Raw genomic sequence first — 21,996 nt, 5'->3', positions numbered from 1 at the left:
ACAAATATGCCCTAAAATATGATCTTTATATACTGTTGTTGCTCTCTAGCCCCATCTAGTGGTCGGAAAGACAAATACCAAGTATGTTGTTTGAAGCTGATTTAAACCATTTGCTCATCAGCTCGCACTCTCAAACCAAATGCATGCTGGGAAGCCAGACTCCATTTCCTTTAGCATTTGGAGAAGGCAGAAGCACAAAGAGGGAATCCATCTTAATCTGTGGCACATGGTCATCCAAGGACAAACCCACATCCCAGACACAGAGCATCGCTGGTGAGATTTAAATTGCTTGTATTTATTAATTGTTATGTTCAGCGGTAATGTAATGCTGTCTATTTTGTATTTGGGTCTCCTTATATGTATCCCTATTTTCCCCAGTTTCACCATATCCTGTTCTTTCAATAAAGCATCCAGATCTACGCACAAAGTCTGTTTTATTGGAGGATAGGTGGGTTTAGTTGCACACGTGTAGTGGGGACAGAACATAAAGGGAAACCTTTAGCCTGCCTTTGCTTTCCCTGCATTTAAATAGAGAAGGAAGTTATGTTTGAAAATAAAAAGGATTCCAGATTGTTCTGCTACCATGTTTCCCCGAAATTATGACATGTCCTGATAATAAGGCCATGCCACATTTTTCTGGTGGGCAAAAATATAAGCCCTCCCTCGCAAATAAGCCCCCTGGACAACCCCCCACCTCCAGCCAGGCAGAGCGCCACTCACCAACCTAGCGGTATCCCAAAGGTGCCAAGCTGCGGGAACCGAGGGGGGAGGCAAAGGTGATTGCGTTGCTTAGCGCCTTCGGGATACCGCTAGGGTGGTGAGTGGCTCTGTGCCCAGCTGAAGAGGGGGGTTGCCGGGCGGCTGCTCTCTTGCAAGCAGGCTTCCAAAGAGCCGGGCATAGCCTCATGGGCGAATGGCTGTGTTGTGCTGTCGCAGCAGCGCAGCACAGCAGCCATGAAGCGACCACGCTCACGAGCAGCCACCCGGCAAACCCCTTTTCCAGCCAGGCACAGCGCCATTCACTGACCTAGGGGTATCGCCAAGTTGCGTGAGCGCCTGTTCGCCGCCACCCGGCTCCTATGGCTTGGCGCCTTTGAAATGACAGCCCAAACCATAGTTTGTGTGTAAAAAGAAAATAAGACCCTGTCTTATTTTCAGGAAAACACAGTAGAAACGAATAAAGAATCTCTAGCCAAGGTGACTAAATGTGCCAGCATTAAGGCACAGCAAGACATCCTTTTGGGAACCAAAAGCCCTTTAATTTAAGGGTGGAGGGAGAAGCAATTTTGTCCAAGCTCATAAATAATAATATAACTAAAAACCAATGAAAACATTTTCTTACATCCAGGACTGCAGATCCAACTGCACAAGCCATGGGATTGCCTCCAAACGTGTTGAAATGGAGGCTCTCTGTCAAACTGTGTGCAATTTCTAAAACCAAAACATATCAGTATTAATAAATGAAGCTGTAAGGTCATTCATTAAAGAGATCAGCAGCTGGGAGAAACATAAAAAGAGAGACCTCCATTTACAATGAAGATAGTCCTTGACTTACAACCGTTCGTGACTTACAAGAGATTCTCAGACTTACAAACACGGCAGCTTTCTCACAATCATGTGATCAAAATTTGGGTGTTTGGCAACTGGCATGTATTTATAGGTATTGCAAATGTTGAGATGCATATTAATGATCAGGCCTGTTGTGGCCTGTCGGCCGCCAGCCCCTCCACCAGCTGAATCAGAAGAAGAGGCCTGGGAGCCAGGGTCAGGATCAAGGTAATTGAGAGTTTTGAGGGGGAAGAAGGAATGGAGTTGGCAGAGAGAGAGACAGAGGCAGAGGCAGAGCCTGGGCCGTCCGTCGGCCCTCAGATGGAGAGTCAACAGCCCCCAGGTATGGAGGTGGCTGATGAGGAAGAGGAGGAATAGCTGGGTCCAGTGCCTGATGCGTGGATGCACAGAAGGCAGAGGAGAGGAGAGCAGTGGAAATCCATGGGCCGATCCTTGGGACAGAAGAATTATCGCTGCTAGTGAAGCCCCACCCTAGCTTTGGGGATAAAAGGCAGAAGGCGGAGATGAATAGATGTGGCAGACTACTAGTCATCTCCCTGCCGGACAGACTTGTTAGCTTGCTGTGAAAAAAAAAAAAACTTTTGGCCAGGGCTGCTGGCACTTCTAATAAAAAAGTCATTGCTTCAACTACAGAGGTTTGTCGTGTTTGGGAAGCCGGGTCAGAACAAGACAATAGTGTGATGGTTGCAATGTCCCGAGGTCATGTAATTGGCTGCAATCTTCCCAGCTTGCTTCCAACAAGCAAAGTCAACAGCAATAGCAATAGCAATAGTTAGACTTATATTCCGCTTCATAAGGCTTTCAGCCCTCTCTAAGCGGTTTACAGAGTCAGCATATCGCCCCCAACAACAATCCGGGTCCTCATTTTACCCACCTCGGAAGGATGGAAGGCTGAGTCAACCTTCAGCCTAGTGGGATTTGAACAGACGAACTGCTGAACTGCAGTCAGCTGAAGTAGCCTGCAGTGCTGCATTTAACCACTGCGCTTTGCTTAAAGACTGTATGATTCATTTAACACCTGCAGTGATCTGCTTAACAGCTGTGGCAAGAAAGGTGCCAATTACCTCCACCAGACCGATAAGATCCCATAGACTAGGCCTCCTCCGAATTCCATCCACCGGCCAGTGTCGACTGGCGACTACCCGGAGGAGGGCCTTCTCTGTGGCTGCTCCGACCCTCTGGAACGAACTCCCCGTGGAGATTCGCACCTTCACCACCCTCCAGGCCTTCCGCAAAGCCATTAAAACCTGGCTGTTCCGACAGGCCTGGGGCTAAAGAATCGTTGCCCCTATCTCGAATGGTATGATTGTTGCGCTTTTTAAATTATGTATTGTTTTGTGTTGTTGTTAAACTGTCTGTATCCCCTTTCCCTTGTTCAAGTTGTGAGCCGCCCTGAGTCCCCCTCAGGTGAAAAGGGCGGCATACAAATGAAATAAATGAAATGAAATGAAAAATGAAATGAAAACTGGATACAATTCGGTTAATAGCTGTAAGTTGAAGACTAACTGTATTTGGAACCTCAATGTTATCATAGTGACTCAGAAGATCTTTTGGGACCCTGTGCTCTCAATATTCAGTGGATCAGACTGAAAGTAGGTTAAAATGATTTTTATCTAAAGGTTTCTTTGGTTTATGCAAACACCAGAGCAGGGGCTGATAGTCTAATGCAAGTCATTAATTCATTGATTCATTGATTCATTGATTCATTCATTCATTCATTCATTCAATTCACCTGAATTAATAGGCTGAATTATGCATTTGAACTGGATTTGTTTACACTGCAAAACCAGAAGCAAGCCAGATTGTATTAAAAAGTAATTCATTTATTGTATCCCATCAAGGTATCCCTAAAAAACTACAATATCACATTATTATTTGACAATCACTGCAATTCTACCAGTTCATTTTCATACCACTGACTTGATGGAGCTGCAAAAAATGAAGGCAACTCAAGAATTCCATGGTGATCACAATAACCTCCTTCAACCATGTCTGTGGAGATTCTCAGTCATTCAACTATATTTCGCCTAATCTTTGTATTTTAAACTTATGATTGTAAAATTTATGACTGGCTGCTTCCTAGAAATATGTAAGTTTAATAGAATAGGGGCTCTGGGGTTTAGTTTCTGTTGATTGAGAGTGGAATAAAAACCGATAGCATCTTTGAAACATTTATTTTAATTTGAAACAGGCAGGTGGAGCATAATGGGAGAAAACTGTGTGATTATATTGTGGGCCACCTGCTGTTGGCTGGAGATTGCATCTGTTATGATAAAGTCATAGGGTAACCCTTAAAGAATAACACAATTATTTCATAAGCATACCTGAATCACAGTTCGGTTTATCCTATTAACAGAACTTTGTAGTGCCAGCATTTTTATAAGCCCCAGTTAGACAAGGGCAGGAAAGGGGAAAGGAATAAGAGAGAGACAGAGAGAATAAGAATTTGAGTCAGTGACCAACTACAGAGTCCATTCAGAGTGTTTGCTTGTGATTTTTCTCTATATTAGATCAAATTCTACTCATCCAGCAAAATTTATTCTCTCGTGCATGTTCGGAAATAATGAAGGTAAAGCTAAGGTCAAGGATAACATGCAACCAAAATTCTTTTTCATAGCCCTCCATATTGGTGGGTTCCTACCGGTTTGGCCCGGTTCGCCCAAACCGGTAGTAATTTGGCGGCCTGGGTCGCTGGAATCGGCAGCGTCCCAGGCCTGCCACGCCTCCGAACCGGTTCTTCCAGTGGTGCCGTAAGCGCAGCCATCTTGTTTTTTTGCTTCTGCGCATAGTCAGAGCAATTTTTATTGCTCTGTGCATGCATGTGCATGCTGCGCCCACAAGTGAACCAGCAGTAGTGACTGCCAGAACCCACCCCGGCCCTCCAGACCTCTGGGAACATGTTTGTTGAAAACTGTGGAATGGCATCCTGCCATTTTGAAGCAGGGAACATAACCTTAAGGGACGTATGACATTGTTGGGGAACAAAACCTCAAAATTCCTCTCCAATCCAGAAAAACAAGAGAGAATGATCTGACCTTTCTTTCATGTTGATGTGATTGCACCTCACCTGAACCCCAAAACGCTGTGCATGAAAAGGTTGTTCACCCTGAAACCCACCAACTGTGAAAGCAGTTCTCACCCATTGTAGTCACAACTGCTGCCATGGGAAAGCCGTTACCAATTCCTTTGGCCATGGTAACTATGTCTGGAACGACATCATGTCCTTGAAATCCCCAGAAATGACTGCCCGTTCGACCAAATCCAGTCTGAACCTTCAGGGGGCAAAAAAAAAGGAGCTTTAAAAAGGTTTAAACTTTAGAGCATGGCTGGCTGGGGAATTCCGGGAGTTGAAGTCCACAGATCTTAAAGTGGCCAACGTTGGACATACTGCTATAGAGGTTCTCTATATAAGTAGCATCTATATTTTAAGGAAAATGTTTCCTGATAGGAAAGGTGTAAGGTCAGGGTGGAGAGAGGGGTTTCTAATGCCTTATTTCTAACTGTATTGCCTGAGGGAATTCAGAGTCTGCTTTATGTAAGGTCCTGCCCAGTGGTGGGTTTCAAAAATTGTTCGAACCTACTCTGTGGGTGTGGCCTCCTTTGTGGGAGTGGCATGCTGCCCATGTGACCGGATGGGAGTGGCTTGCCGCCCATGTGACCAGATATGAAGATGCCGACGACACTTGTCAGAACCACCTTAAATTATCTCACACACAGCACTGGCATGCATAAGAATATGATGTAAACTTGTTTTTTAAAAGGCATCTTTGGTTTGCGTTAAAACAACTTCAACACACGCAATGTTCTGATTGCACCACAAAAGCAGTAGTCATCCTTACCTTTCACAGAGGCACTGAGTTTTATAAATATGAGCATGATAGTGTAGAATAATCATATCCAAGGACCAGTGGTGGGTTTCAAAAAAATTTGGAACCTCTTCTGTAGGTGTGGCCTGCTTTATGGGTCCACTGGTGGAACTTCTTCTAACCGGTTTGGTAGATTTGACGAACTGGTTCTACCGAATAGGTGCGAACTGGTAGGAACCCACCTCTGGTCCTGCCTCTCCTTCCCGCTCAAGAAAGTAACTCTTGAAACGAAGTATTTCAAAAGGAACCTTTTATTGAGCAGTAGTGATAGCAGAACAAAAGCAAAGCAGACTCTGAATTCCCTCACGCAATACAGTTAGAAATAAGGCATTAGAAACCCCTCCCGCCAGTCCGATGTGGATTCAGCCAATCCACAGACGTGGAGATGTTGCTGTAACGGCCTTCCTGGAGACTTAGATAAGACAGTGTTCCCAGGGTCATCTTCCTCCGCTTTCAGAGTGAAACAATCCACATGGCCCTCCCCCCTAATACATTCCCCAAAAGGTGAGAAAAACTCAAGATGTTGCGGCACCAGGATAAAGTTTATAAAATAGCAGTTGTCAAAGTTAATAGGAAAGAAGTACATTTGGGGGGAGGGGGGGTTCCACCTCAATCCCCACTTGTATGGCAGTATCATTTTAGGGATCTGACACTATGTTTACTGTCAGGTTCGATAGAGATTCTCAATCATCACGGAGGTTACGGTTATCCCAAAGGTGTATTTTTTCCCCCCAAAGGCAACTGGACCATATTGGGGATTTTTACCTTTGAAAATGTCTCGCTTCTCATTGAAGAAGCTTTTTCTTCTGAAGAAGATTTTTGGATGAGAAACAAAACATTTTCAAAGAACCCCCCCCCCCCCCCCCCCAAGAAAATCCAGTTGCCTTCTGAAAAAAGCACTTTTGGGTTTACTGTCAGATATCCTACATGCATGCCAGTATTTCATCAGCTGTTCTTATGCAGAAGTGACTTCCAAACTGAAATTTGTGTGTGGTAACGTCCTTTGAGAAGACACCAGCCACTTCCCCGAAGTTGAGGATTCAGTTTAAATTTTGTTCTGTGTTTGTTTTCCATTCATTTCTAAAAGATACACCAACTGCCTTGCTTTAGGTAGTTTCGGTAGTTCCCTCAGGCCCGGAGGTGGTATTCAGCCAGTTCTGACAGGTTCTGGATAACCGGTAGCGGAAATTTTGAGTAGTTCGGGGAACCAGCAAATAGGCTGGCCCCGCCCCCGCTGCTTTCCAGCCTCCCAGCTGATCTTCCTTTGTTGCCCTGAACAGGAGAACGGAGCTGGAAAGCAGGTTAGTGGAATGGGGAGGGAATGGGGATTTTGCAGTATCCTTTCCCTGCAACGCCCACCAAGCCACACCATGCCCACCAAGCCATGCCCACAGAACTGGTAGTAAAAAAATTTGAATCCCACCACTGCTCAGGCCAACTTGTTTTGCAAAGTCTTCAAATACCATATTTTTCGAACTATAAGACGCACCGGTGTATAAGACACACCAAGATTTCAAAGAGGTAAGTAAGAAAAAAAATGTTTGTCCTCCCTGGCCCCCAGGAGCACTCTGCAGGCTTCAGCAGGGCTGGGGGAAGGCAATTGTGAAAAATGGGCGGAAATGGGCCATTTTTCACAAAAACGGGGGCGTTTTTGCCTTTCGCCAGCCCTGCTGAAGCCTGCAGAGTGTTTCTGGGGGCTGGGAGAAGGCAAACATGCCTCTGTTTTTTCAAAAAATGGATCATTTTTGTGATGCAGGGGCAGGGTTTTGGGAGGCCAAAAATAGCTGTATTAGGTGTATATGAAGCACCAACATTTCCACACTCTTTTAGGACGGAAAAAGGTACGCCTTATACTCCGGAAAATACGGTACTTTGTAGAGTCCCAATCCCAGTGACCCAGCCAATCCAAGCCTTCTGCCAATGGTATCTCACTTAGCTGTCCTTGTATAAATGCTGCACATAGAATTTGGAGACGGGGGTCCCATTCGGATACTCACCTCGTCTGCAATGCAGAGACCTCCCCTTTCACGCACCAACTGATAAGCCTCCTTTAGGAACCCTTTGGGAAACTGAACAGCTCCATTTACGCCCTGGAGAAAGCAGACAGACAGGATCAAAGGAAATGGTGATCTTCCGTTTCATGGAAGAAAATTTCCACACAGACTCTTAGGGCTGGAAGGGATTTCGGAGGTTTTCTGGTCCAACTCGCTGCTCAAGACAAGAGTCTCATGCCACCCCAGTCAAATGGTCATCCAGTCTATTTTTGAAAACCTCCAGCGACGGAGCACCCGTAACTCAGGGCATTGATTCCATTGATTAATTAGTCCGTCAGAAATGTTATCCTTACTTCTACGTTAGATCTCTTTTTGACAAGTTCCCATGCATTATTTCTTGTCCTGATCTCGGGTCTGCTACCTTAAACACTCAAAGAGCCATTTGGACCCATTTCCCACACAAAAGAAAACACCAAGAGCCACAAAACCTGGATGGGCGTGGCCAACTCAACATCACTCCCACCCTGTCACATGACACCCACCACCACCACGCCTACCCAGATTTTGTGGGCCCCGGTGTTTTGTGTGGGAAATGGGTCTCTCTCTCTCTCTCTCTCTCTCTCTCTCTCTCTCTCTCCCTCTCTCCCTCCCTCTCTCCCCTCCCCTCCCATTTCTGTTTTCCTCTCCCTCTCCCTTGCTTTTTTTCTTTCTTTCTTTCTTTTTCTTTCTTTCTTTCTCTCTTTCTTTCTCTCCCTCTTCTCTTCCTCATTTGTTTCCCTCTCTTTTCCCTCTCTCTCATTCTCTCCCTCCAGCTCTCTCTCATTTCTCTCTCATCTCCCTCTCCTCCTTCTCTTTCTCTCAATTGCACGACTGGGTTGGCAGGGAGCTGCAGGAGAGGGGTCAAAGAGCCGCATGCAGCTCCGGAGCAACGGGTTGCCGGCACCCACTCTAAACAATAAGTCAATCCACTCTCAACAGCCCCTCAAGTACTGGGAGACAGCTATCAAGGCCCATCTAATCCTTCTCTTCGGTAGGCTAGACATACCTAGCTCCCTCAAGTGGTTATCATACAATTTAGCCTCCTGGCCTGTTATCATCCTTTTGCTCTTCTCTGTACCACTTTCAAAGTTCTGATTGTCTTTTTTGTATCTTTTTTGTATCATGATAGATTGAATTGGATGCAATATTGCAATTTCTCTACTCTCCTGGATCATCTGATCACCATTTACACCTTGGATAAATGCTGCAGTCCTAGTGATGCACTTCGATGCACATGACCAGGAGATGGCACTGTTGAATTTATTTTCCTTTTATCCCATTACCTGTTTTATCTTTTCTTGGCTACGGGGAGATCCGATGAGCCCTACCTCTTTCACATGCTGGAATTAGAATACTTGGTGAAGTGACACCCATGGAAAATAGGTGGTGGCAGCGGTAGAAAAGGAGGCATGAAACCTCCAACTTTCACCGTATGACTCAGCCATACTACATATTATATTCATCATGTAAGATTACAGGATGGCACTATGGGCCTGAACAAAAAGAGTCCATTAGAAGCAGGATATCTCAACCCAGGAGAAACAGTTTATCTGAAGGGTCCAGGGATTCAGCCAGTTCAGATTGGTTCGGCAAGCCAGATGTAAAATTACCATCCAGTACTTGCAAGGACTGACTACCACCCCCGCCGCCGCCGCCGCCACTGCCCCAACCCTCTCAGGAGTCTCTACACAGTCCGTTTTGGATGCCAGGTAAATGCAGGGCCCGTGCAGAGGCTCTAGGAGGGCAAAAAGGAAAGCCTCTGCAGCCTGGAGGGAGAAACTCTCCACCCGCTGTGGTTCAGGAGGCCGAGTAGGTCACACCCACCATGGCCACACCTACCCAGCAACCAGGCAGAGAACCAATTGCTAAAATTTTTGAATCCCACCCCTGGAAGGGTCCTTGGTGCTCTCTGAGTTTGCTTGGTTTTTTGCAGATGTTTCATTACCCAGACTAAGTAACATCATCAGTGCTAGTCCTCCTGATGATGTTACCTAGTTTGGGTAATGAGATGTCTGCAAAAGAGGTGGTATTCAGCAGGTTCTGACCAGTTCTGGAGAACCGGTAGCGGAAAATTTGACTAGTTTGGAGAACTGGTAAATACCACCTCTGGCTGGCCCCGCCCCCATCTATTCGCTGCCTCCCGAGTCCCAGCTGATTGGGAGGAAATGAGGATTTTGCAGTATCCTTCCCCTGGAGTGGGGAGGGAATGGTGATTTTATAGTATCCTTCCCCTGCCACACCCACCAAGCCACACCCTACCAAGTCATGCCACGCCCACCAAACCATGCCCACAGAACAGGTAATAAAAAATTTTGAATCCCACCACTGGTCTGCAAGAAAATAAGCAAGCTGAGAGAGCACCCAAAGACCCCTCATTTCAACCTAGAGCTACAGATATTCTCCTTTATTGGTAGATTATCTGGATAGGAGAACAGGAATGTGGACCGTGAGTGTATAATTGCCCTCGATGAATGGTCTCACACAGGTAGGAGAAACAGAAGGCTAAGACATCTCTATGCAGAGATCACATGGGGAAAAGTGTGTGTCAGGTGTGAAATAGAACTGGATTTGTATTCTGTAGCATCTCTCCTGCTTACTGAGAGAAAATCCTAATTCTTTTTTGTAACTGCCATTCTGTCATGCTGCCCGGAAGGCCACACAAAGTGTCTTTGGGCAATGCTGGCTCCCTCGGCTAAGAAACAGAGAAGAGCACTGCCCCCTAGAGTGAGGCACAACTGGATAAATCAGGGATGTCAAACTCACATAATCATGGTAGCGTCACATGATGTCGGGGGACTTTTTCTCCCCTTTGCTAAACCGGGCGTGGGCGTGGCCAGCGCATGATGTACAGCCCACAGACCAAGAGTTTGACAGCAGTGGGATAGGGGAAACCTTTATCTTTATCTCTTTAGCTGCCGATCTACTACGGCCATAAAGATTTAGTTCCTAGCTCATCCAAGACTTTTACAACATAGTTTATACCAGTACGGGGGAGAATTAAAAGTCCTCAGTTTAAATCCTGAAAGGAAATCCCTTCTAATCTCCTGCAGATCAAAGGAAAGAGTCGTGATGTCTAAGAAATCAGGATCTGGAACCAACCACCGGAGAAGTTGCATGGGGATCTCAAATATCTGATGTCTCATTGCTTGCTGCAATTTTTGATTAAACCGGTTGACAATGCCACCGAAATTTTCTTTTTCTTTTGTCCTGCCTCCTCCTCATCTTTTTGTCTTAATTATGACAAAATCTCAGCTTTATATAACTATTCTCCTAGTAATAATTTATAATACACAAACCTTCAAGGTGATGCTTTTTTTCAAATTAAAACAAAGTACATTTTACAGTGTGATTCCATGCATATCTAACGTCATCAATGAGACTGACTCCCTGGTTAAATGTATACAGGATAGCAACTATAATCTCAAATGGATCTACAGAAGAAGCGAGGTCCTCGGATTGCAACATGTTTAAGATGACATTATGTTTTATAACATAAGGAAAGTGTTATTTTAAGAATCATACATAAAGGTAAAGGTTTCCACTCTCCAGTCCTGTCAGACTCTAGTGGAGCTCATCTCTGTTTCTTAGCCAAGGGAACCATGATTGTCCAAAGACATTTTCGTAGTCATTTGACTGGCATGGCTACATGCCAAGGTGCACATGACCCTGTTACATTCCCACTGAAATGGTACCCATTTATCTACTCGCATTTGCATGCATTCAAACTGCTAGATGGGCAGGAGCTGGGGCAAGCAATGGGAGCTCACCTTGTCGGGAAGCACTTGGGTCGCGAACCAGGGCTGTCAGCGTTCCAGATGACAAGCTCAACATCTATAACCACTGCGCCGTTGTGCCCATTAAGAATCAAGCATAGTATGAACTAATCTGTGTCGGAAAGAGCACTGAAAAGTTTTAGGTCTTTGCAGCCAATTAAAAAAAAAACCCACTTACTTGAATTGGCTCGGCAATAAATGCAGCGACTTTGTTTGGAACACAAGTTTGGAGTGTGTCCTTGAATTGCGCAATGTACTGGTCTTTAGCGTGGCAGGATCCTGTATTGGGGGAGCAACATGTTTATTATTTTAAGGCTGTTATTTATGAAAGAAACATCATGGCCCTGTTTATCATCTAAAATGCCAAAAGGCATTTCCCCAATTGGCTCACTGTAGCATGCAGTTAACTTTGCTACATCCTTTTTTGGTCAAATCAAATGATGTTGCCTTCACCACTGCATGGTGGCACAGAGGTTAGAATGCAGGGTTCCACCACAAATGTGCGAACGACAAAAGCATGCCTGACTAAACCGCGGTGACAAAACCGCACCGACAAAACCACGCTGACGGATGAGCGCTGAAGCGCACCGACAACAGCATGCCGACAGAAGCGCGCTGTAACCTAACCCTAAACCTAACCCTAACCCTAACCCTAACCCTAACCCTAACCCTAACCCTAACCCTAACCCTAAACCTAAACCTAACCCTAAACCTTACCTTAACTTAAATCGCGCTTCTGTCGGCACGCTGTTGTCGGTGCGCTTTAGACATCGCGGTTTTAGCGCCGCAGTTTTGTCGGCGCGCTTTTGACGTTCGCGCATTTGTCGGGTCACGAGAATGCAGTACTGCAGGCTACTTCTGCTGATTGCTGGCTGGCTGCAATTTGGCAGTTCAATCCTGACCGGCTCAAGGTTGACTCAGCCATCCATCCTTCCGAAGTTGGTAAAAATGAGGACCCAGATTGTTGGGGGCAATAGGCTGGCTCTGTAAACTACTTAGAGAGGGCTGTAAAGCACTGTAAAGTGGTATATAAGTCTATGTGCTATTGCTATCTAGATAGGGATTGAGAACAGAGGCAGGAGAAGCAGGAGAGGGACCGATCCAGTGGTGGGATTCAAATTTCTTTACTACCGGTTCTGTGGACATGGTTTGGTGGGTGTGGCATGGCTTGGTGGGTGTGGTTTGGTGGATGTGGCAGAGGAAGGTTACTGCAAAATCCCAATTTCCTCCCAATCAGCTGGGACTCAGGAGGCAGAGAATAGATGGAGGCAGGGCCAGTCAGAGGTGGTATTTACCACTTCTCCGAATTACTTAAAATTTCCGCTACCGATTCTCTAGAACTGGTCAGAACCTGCTGAATACCACCTCTGGACCGATCATGGGGAAAATAAATTTAATCCTAGTGAATTTCTGCTGAATAAGGATGGGTAGATAGCACCAACTCAACATTAGGGGGGGATTCTATGATGGAGAGCTAATGAAATACATCCTGACACTTATAGTTAGTCCTCAAGTCATGACTGTAAATGGGTCTGGAATTAGAGTTGTAAGTTGTGTTGGTTGTCAAGTGGTTCAGCATGCGACCGTACCCAATTTTACAACCTTTGTTGTGTTGGTTGTAATGAGGTCGCTGCTAAGTGAATATTGTGGTTAAGGAAATCCACTGTCTGCAGTGGGCATTTTTTGCCAGAAACTAAATTAAATGTTTTTTCAAGCAAAAAAAAAATATTTTAAATCATCATGAGATCCTTCAAAGACAATGGTGGGATTCAAAATTTTTTACTACTGGTTCTGTGGGCATAGCTTGTTGGGCGTGGCGTGGCTTGGTGGGCGTGGCAGGGGAAGGATACTGCAAAATCCCCATTCCCTCCTGATCAGCTGGGACTCGGGAGGCAGAGAATAGATGGGGCGGGGCCAGCCAGAGGTGGTATTTACCAGTTCTCTGAACTACTCAAAATTTCCGCTACCGGTTCTCCAGAACTGGTCAGAACCTGCTAAATACCACCTCTGTGCAAAGAGCCATAAATGTGGAACTGTGAAAATCAAGAGGATTTTTCTTTCTAACCTGAGGAACAGGAGCACTTTCGAATTGTTTGCACCGGAGAATCACGACAGTGGCTTCCTCCCCAGGGACCACCGAAAACATCAGGCAACATTGTCTAAAGAAACAACAGATCCAACGATGTTCATTACTCCACCACGGCATCCTTGAGTGTGCTAGATTCTTAAGAAGTAAATTCACAGAGAAAAGACAGAACTAAAATAGCAAAGAGGGATGAAGATGAACCCTTACACTGGAGATGTCACCATTTATCCCTTGTTTATAAACCAAGTTTTCTCCGCATGAAAATCAAAGAGGCCCATTTGGCCAACTTCAGCCCTTGTGGGTGCAGCCAAATGCAAAACATCCATAAATCTATCAGAAGACAAACAAAATAAGGGATTTTACTACCTATCATTTCATTTTTATGGATGCTACAGAGCTCAGCAGGATAGTTGGAAATATAATTATGCTTCCACTTGATTCTTACCTTTGCAATATGCTAGATTATTTTTCTTTTTTCATTTATGGAATCTAGAGTGCAAAATTAGAGTAGAGAGTTTGGTGGATGCTAATAACATTATATAGCTCCCAGGCACCACATTGGAGACACAACTGCCATGATAAGAATTTTCAAATACTTTTTAAAAGTCTCAAAAGATTTTTTTTTTAATTGAATTCGCCCACCTATAATCCTGCCTATATCCACTTTTTTCTCCTGGGACTACTCATATTTTGCTTCTGACGTACTTCCTGAAAAATAGCAACCAACCGTGATGCACAGAACCTTAAAATGTGGATAGTTTACACAGGACATCTAATCATGTTGATGGACCATGAAATGAAGCAGTTGACAATGGTAGCTATTGTGGTTCATCCTCATTAGGGTTGGAGCCTTTAGACCAGTGTTAGCAAACCTTTTTGGCACCAAGTGCTGAAACGGGAGCGCACACCACCGTGGTAGATTCTAGATCCCGTTGCAACCAGTATGGTTACAATGGGGCCCGGCATCCTCCACATGAACGTGCGCACCATGTGCGCACACACGCCCAGCACAAGCATTCATCTCACCATCCAGCGATGCCTCCGCGAGCCTCCCCCAATGCTCCAGTACGTGCTGTGTACGTGTGCGTGTGCGTAAGCGCCAAAGAGTTTAAAGACAGGTAAGGAGCATGGGCGGGCGGGTGGGTCCTCCAGAGCACCGTACCGGAATGGTATCTGGTACGCCGGGCAGGCTCTGGTATACTCGTACCAGGGCGTACAGCTTGCAACCCACCACTGGCACAATGGGAAGATGATCTTCCAGTTTCTGGTGCGTGCGTGCACACTGGCCACCTGGTCTTTGTGCGTACGTGCATGCCAAAAACCAGAAGACCAGGTGGCTAGTGTGCATGCATGCGCCGGAATCCGGAGCCCGACATGTGCATGTACATTGGGCAGCTGCTTTTCCGGTTTCTGGTGCTTCTGTGTGCGTGAATACCAGCTGGCCGGTGTGCCGGAACCTGGACGAGCAACGAGCGATGGCTCGCGTGCCCGGAGAGATTGCTCTGCGTGCCACTTGTGGCACGCGTGCCATAGGTTCGCCATCAGAGCTTTAGACAAAACAACTTGGGATCACAAGAGAAGACTGACTGACTGGATGAGCAAAAAGGAAGGTCAGCCTGTAGTATCTCAAGAAAGAATACAAGTAAGGAAACTGAGGTTGATGAAGACCCCAGTATTTCATCCAGGTCAGTGAGAGAATTCTATGAAAGCACTTTCTTATAGCCCTTCTTCAAAGGTGCAAATTTTGATGTGGCTCATGAATCAACAAAACGGTTCCACCACAAAACCGCGGTAGACAATTGCGCGCTCGACAAAAGCGTGTACGTGACGTCATCACAGCGCAACGAAAACATCGCGCTGTGAGCGGTAAATTTAAAATTAAAGCGAAAACCTTTCCCCTAACCCCCCCAAACCTAACCCTAACCCTAAACCTAACCCTAAACCTAACCCTTAACCTAACGCTAAACCTAACGGTAACCCTTAACCTAACGCTAAACCTAACCCTAACGCTTAACGTAACCCTAAACCTAACCCTAACCCTTAACCTAACCCTAACCCTAAACCTAACCCTTACCTTTATGTGAATCGGCTTGCTTTAATTTTATTTTAATTTTAATTTTATTTATTTTTTAATTTTTTTCGTCGCGCTGCTGATGACGTCAGGTACGCGCTTTCGTCGAGCGCGGTTTTGTCAACCGCGGTTTTGACGGGTCACGCAACAAAACATTTGGCACAATTCATTTCAAACAGAGGTATGTTGCTCAAAGTGGCAATAGGAATAGGCCACCAGGGGACAAGACGACGCTTGCGTTTAGCATCAATCTGCACAACTTCTTGAAAACTAGACTCTCTTTTCATTCTTAATGAGGAAGAAGTAATCCCAATGCAGATAAGATCCAATACAGATAGTCCTTAACTTAGAACAGTTAGTTTAGTGACCATTTAAAGTCACAACGGCAGTGAAAAAAAAGTGACTTATGACTGTTTTTCACACTTCCAACCATTGCAACATCCCCATGGTCACATGATCAAAATTCAACTGGCTCATATTCATGATGGGTGCAGTGACCCCCGGGTCACGAGATCACCTCTTGCAACCTTCCCATGAATGAAGTCAACGGGGAAGCCAAATCCACTTAGCGTCTGTGTTACTAACTTAACATCTGCACTGATTCAGCTGTGGCAAGAAAAATTGTAAAATAGGGCAAAACTCACTTAACGGTCTTGCTTAGCAACTGAAATCTTGGGCTTAGTGGTGGTCGTAAACTGAGAATTATCTGTACCAGCAATATCAACACCAGTCAGGAATATGTCCAACATGTTCCAAAAACACGTCCTCCCCCCAAAAAACAAAGTAAGATACTGACCGAGTGGCAGTTGGCTCCGTTGGCAACATTATGCTTGTACCTTCCAATGGCTGTGATGCCCATGACGTAGGTACTACCTCCATGGTAGCCGCCTCTGCAGAAAGGAAGCCATCATATTTTCAACCTTAGCGTGATTGTTTTGTCTGCTAATCTTTTTATATATTTAGAATCACAGAAATTGTGTTAACTGCAGAGTAAAGAAAAACGACACATTTCTGAAAGCCGAAGAACTCTTGTTCAGTGGAATATCCTTTTGTCAATGTCCTTTTGTGACGGGCAGTCAGGGGAGGCAGGGGAGGCACAGCCTCACCACTCCCATCATGAAAAGAAAAAAAAATGTAAAAAGCTGAAGTCAGGCTGAGCTAGTTGCTGCCTTCACTGTGGATGACTGCTTAACTGTTTAAAAAAGCCTCTTAAAAAGCGCCCTCTATTATGAGGCAGGAGAACAGTGTGGCTCATCTAGTCTGACTTTAGGCGTTTTATGAGTATTTTTATGAAGGGTTAAAAAGCCTAAAAATTCCTGATGTAAGTGAGGCATGCCGTTCTCCTGCCTCATAGTAGAGGGCGCTCGTTTGGGCGGGGCTTCTTCAGAGGACCCGAGGCAAGAGCAGAGTTGAAATCCTCTCTGAAACAGCTGGAAAAGGTACATGTGGGTCGCAGGGAGGGGGAGGAATTCAAACTTCATCCTCCTGGGTGCGCGGCTTTGGGCAAAGGCTGGAGGGAAGGACCCTGGCTCGCTTGTGCTCTCCCTCCCCAAGTGTAGTTTGATTGCAGGCAAAGCCACGTTGCCTTTTCAAACCTGTAATCAGTGAAGCTGGGCTGGATCCTTCCGGGGCTGGGGGAAAGTATGTGTGCTCCATCAGTATGGCTCTATGACCGGCTTCCTGCCTCCTCCTGTAGTCTCCTCGCTGGTGCTCTCCCTCCAATCCAACTTTGTATGTGTTTGTGTCTTTGTTTGAGAGTGAGTGAGAGAGGGAAGGGGGTAGGAGAGATAGTCCAATCCAACTTGTGTGTGTGTGTGTGTTTGAGAGAGGGGGGAGGAAGGGAGAGAGGGAGGAAGGAGGGGAAGGGAGAAGAAAAAGAAAGAAGGAAACTTATTTCGCAAAGGAGAAAAACAAATGCTGTCGCTTTAAATCGGAACTGAGCATGCCTGGCTGTGGAATTCTGGGAGTTGAAGTCCACAAGTCTAAAAAAATTTGAAACCCACCACTGTGTTAGTGCCTCACCAGCCATAAACTCACTGCACGTCACTGGTCTATGGAGATTCTCAATCATTCAGGTCATGGTTGTCCCAAAGGTGCTTTTTCAAGAGGCAATTAGTTGATCCTCCATGAAAGAATTGACAGATGCTGGGGATCTTATGGAAAGTGAGCAATGCAACAAATGGTGCTTGGAAAGGCAAGTCCCGTTGACATCTTCCAATGTCCCACCCAACATAACCAACGGGAGATGCTTTGCTGTGGCACCTGCACAGCCTCCTCCTACTGTTCATCCCCAAAGGAGCACCTAGACCAGGCAAGCTGTTTGAAGATCATTAAGAAGACAGAAGAACACGAGGCAGCACTATTTGTGTGACCCCCACCCAAGAAATCAATCAACAACATTCAGTTACTGTTCAGTGTCTCGTGTGTTTGCATTTGGATAGCAATGGTGCTTTTCTATTTCCTAGATCAGAAGATCACTCTCAATCAGCAAAGAGCTGGCAATGAGCAGTTAGATCAGTAGTGGGATTAAAAAAAAAATACTGCTGGTTCAGTGGGCGTGGCATGGTGGGGGTAGCAGGAGAAGGATACTGTAAAATCTGCATTCCCTCCCCAGTCTAGGGGAAGGTTATTGCAAAATCCCCATTTCCTCCCGGTCAGCTGGGACTCGGGAGGCAGAGAATAGATATGGCCAGGGCCAGTCAGAGGTGGTATTTACCGGTTCTCTGAACTACTCAAAATTTCCGCTACCGGTTCTCCAGAACTGGTCAGAACCTACTGAATACCACATCTGAGTTAGATGTGGAATATGAGCATCCTGCATCCAGATGGGCTGCCCCTGGAGATTCTGATCCATCATCCCTAGTGGTTGAAAAGTTCTAACCATCCTCTGAGTCATCCATCATCTGGTTGCTCTGGAAGTCCCAGGGAACAAGACACAGCTGTTTAGCTATAGACTTTTCAAAGAAAAACCAAGGAAGTCCAGTTGGCTCTTGAAAAAGCACCTTTGAAATGTTTTTTTGTCAAGTTGCACGTTCTTGGCGGCTCTTCTTTATTAAAACATTCGCACCCGTCTTCTTGAGACTGTATAACAATAGCAATAGCACTTAGACTTATATGCTGCTTTACAGTGCTTTACAGCCCTCTCTAAGTGGTTTATAGAGCAGCATTGCCCTCAACAATCTGGGTCCTCATCTTACCTACCTCAGAAGGATGGAAGGCTGAGTCAACCTTGAGCCTGGTGAGATTTGAACTGCCAAATTGCAGTCAGCCGGCAGTCAGCAGAAGTATCTTGCAGTACTGCACTCTAACCACTGCGCCACCATGGACCATGTATCCAATGCAGTGGTGGGTTTCAAATTTTTTTAGAACTTCTTCTGTAGGTGTGGCCTGCTTTGTGGGAGTGGCTTGCCGGCCATGTGACCGGGTGGGAGTGGCTTGGCGGTCATGTGACTGGGTGGGCATGGCCAACTTGTAAAATGTGGTGAAACTCACTTAACAACGTTCTTGTTTAGCAACCAAAATGTTTGCTCAGAAATTCTGGCATTGAAATGTGCAAGTCTTAAAGCTGTCAAGATACAAGACCCTTGCACCCCTAACCCTTTAGAAAAAAACCCCAGGGGTGTTCAAACTTGACAGCTTTAAGACTTGTGGACTTCAACTCCCAGAATTCCTCCTGTCACTCTTCATCTTAATGATGTGCAGATGGGCAGGGGGAGGGAGCTGGAACCAGTTCTAAACAGCACTGTAGATTTGTGGAACTTCTTCTATGGAAGAGGTTAGAACTGGCAGGAACCCATCCCTGATCCAATGGTTTCCTTATGCCAGTGGACAGGTGCAATCGGCATATCAAATATGTGTCTCCAAATCAATCAAATGTGCTTTAGGAAGGCTAGGGAATCTTCTAGAAGTGTATTAGAAGGGGCTTTCAAAAGCAATATAAAGAAGGGAGATTAGTATTTTGGGGTAAAAGTTTGCATTCCTAATAGCGGGTTTAGTTCATGAAAATTTTCCTAATTCATTTTGAGTATCCAGTTTGAGGACCAGTTGATTCAATGAAACTTCACAGGATTTGTTCTGTGCATTACAGCCACTTTCTCAGTTTAGACAGTACACCTATATAGTGGCTTTGATATCTTTGATGGAGGACCAGATCATAATCAATTCTTTTTCAACATGAGTGGTCTAGCGCAGGAATTGCCAATTCAGCATTCACAGCTGTCAAGGTACCCATCTACGTTGGCACCAGCTTTCCAAAGCTGATATAAAATGACAGTTGCTAATAGTGCACTAGATTTTCTCTGATTTTTCATGAGAATGTTGATAGGTTATAAGGGTTACTGGTGGTATTGCTAAAATTGTACCAGAGTTATTGATCTCATATATTTTGGAGCAGGTCAGGTACGGTTGCATGCCTTTATTTCAACATCGGTCTTAGGAAAATATGAATATTTGAACAGATAAGGCTATTTCATATATTTCCTTATTATTAGCTTTCATTATTAGACTACATATTTTGAATTATTGAGAGGCGTGGTGATTCCATGGCTTAAAGACACTGGAAAAGATCTGTACTCTGGCAGTTTGAGTTCTAGCACCATGTAACTAGATGAGCTCCCGCCGCTTGCCTCAGCTCCCACCAACATAGCAGTTCAAAAGCATGTTACATGCAAGTAGATAAATAGTTACCACTTCGGTGGGAAAAAGAAGGCATTTCATGCAGAAATATGAATCCAATTGGTGCTGGACCTGCCCAATGAAATGCCTGAATGCGAGATGACATCAGTGGAGGGGAAAAGCCCCAGATGACACTGAAGTCGGCTGTTGCCATTTTGAGTGTGGAACTAGTTTATCTCCTGTGGTGCACTTCTGGATAGGGCGGGCGGGTGAACCAAACAGACTATCATAGATAGATAGATAGATAGATAGATAGATAGATAGATAGATAGATAGATAGATAGATAGATAGATAGATAGATAGATATAGACAGAGATAGAGATAGAGATAGACAGATAGATATAGAGATAGATAGATAGATAGATAGATAGATAGATAGATAGATAGATAGATAGATAGATAGATAGATAAAGATAGATAGAGACAGAGACAGAGACAGAGACAGATATAGATAGATAGATAGATAGAGATAGAGATAGAGATAGAGATAGAGAGAGATAGATATAGATATAGATATAGATATAGATATAGATATAGATATAGATATAGATATAGATATAGATATAGATATAGATATAGATATAGATATAGATATAGATATAGATAGATAAGATAGATAGATAGATATAGACAGAGATAGAGATAGAGATAGAGATAGACAGATAGATAGATAGATAGATAGATAGATAGATAGATAGATAGATAGATAGATAGATAGATAGATAAACAGATAAAGATAGATAGAGACAGAGACAGAGACAGAGACAGATATAGATATAGACAGACAGACAGACAGACAGACATAGAGATAGATAGATAGATAGATAGATAGATAGATAGATAGAGATATAGACAGACAGAGAGACAGATATAGATAGATAGATAGATAGATAGATATAGATATAGATATAGATATAGATATAGATAGATAAGATAGATAGATAGATAGATAGATAGAGAGAGAGAGAGAGAGAGAGAGAGAGGGAGGGAGAAAGAGAGAGAGAGATATATATACATACACACTATATAAACACTGTAGCCTCCTGGCTAATGTACCATTGCCTTACACTAAATGAATAAATTATTAACCAATGATCTGTCTAGTATAAGAAAGGCCAGCTAGTAGGAAAATAATGCAGAATCAAATAACATTTAATATTAATTACATTAAAAAGGGATTTATAGCAGCTCAGGAGAAGGTTTTGATCAGAAGAAGGTTGTGGGATAAAAAGTCTTTGGCATGAATATCTACAAGCCATCAGCGAATTCCTAGAGAGAACACAGAAGCCCGTGAAGGGAACAAAGCACAATGCACACAATTACCTCAAACAAATGACGTCAGTGTTGCGGGTGAAAATTCTTGCTATTAACATTGCCAGGTCATTGGCTTCAGTGCCACTGTTAGTCAGATAAGCTACCTGTGACAAAGATTGTGACGGAAATACATTGTTAAAAAAGAGACCGAAGCTGCCACATACTGTATCTAAATCCATGCACAATTACCAACCCAACCCAATGAAGTATAAAGTTATTGTACAGGTAGCCCTCAACTTATGACTACAAATTGAGCCTAAAACATCTGCTGCTAAACAAGTTGTTAAGTGAGTTTGTCCCATTTCATGACTTTTCTTGCCACATTTGTTAAGCTTTGGTAATGGGGTTGCAAAGCGGCTGTCAGGCTGGGAAGCCATCTTTTACCTTTTGGACTTCAGGCCTGCCACATTTTCTGCTGTGGGAAAATGCGAGGGGGGATTATATGGAGTGTGGGTGATATGTAGCCATAACAACATTCTTTTCTCAGAGAGTCAAGGCCACCTTGCCCTGCAGCTGCGATGAGGTGACTGGGAGGCATCTCTAGTTTTGGACGGTGCCTGATTGGACCATGTGATGTTCATGTGGGTGCTGGGCAAGGAGTTGAACTTT

General features: G+C 44.6%; 1 protein-coding gene across 1 annotated transcript in view; it reads right to left on the bottom strand.

Annotated features, from left to right (window-relative positions):
* AGXT2 (alanine--glyoxylate aminotransferase 2) overlaps positions 1-21,996 on the bottom strand; it is a 41,659-nt gene that overhangs the window by 8,792 nt on the left and 10,871 nt on the right. The window contains exons 5-11 of the mRNA XM_032213445.1: positions 21,397-21,491; positions 16,195-16,288; positions 13,307-13,400; positions 11,420-11,520; positions 7,433-7,525; positions 4,709-4,841; positions 1,343-1,431 (exon numbers count right to left, since the gene is read on the bottom strand). Of these exons, the coding sequence (XP_032069336.1) occupies positions 1,343-1,431; positions 4,709-4,841; positions 7,433-7,525; positions 11,420-11,520; positions 13,307-13,400; positions 16,195-16,288; positions 21,397-21,491 (699 nt within the window). The remainder of the gene's footprint in view (positions 1-1,342; positions 1,432-4,708; positions 4,842-7,432; positions 7,526-11,419; positions 11,521-13,306; positions 13,401-16,194; positions 16,289-21,396; positions 21,492-21,996) is intronic.

The sequence above is a fragment of the Thamnophis elegans genome, chromosome 3 (assembly GCF_009769535.1).
Source record: "Thamnophis elegans isolate rThaEle1 chromosome 3, rThaEle1.pri, whole genome shotgun sequence".
Taxonomy (NCBI): domain Eukaryota; kingdom Metazoa; phylum Chordata; class Lepidosauria; order Squamata; family Colubridae; genus Thamnophis; species Thamnophis elegans.
Note: the sequence above shows the minus strand (reverse complement) of the source record. Positions and strands in the feature narration are given on the sequence as shown.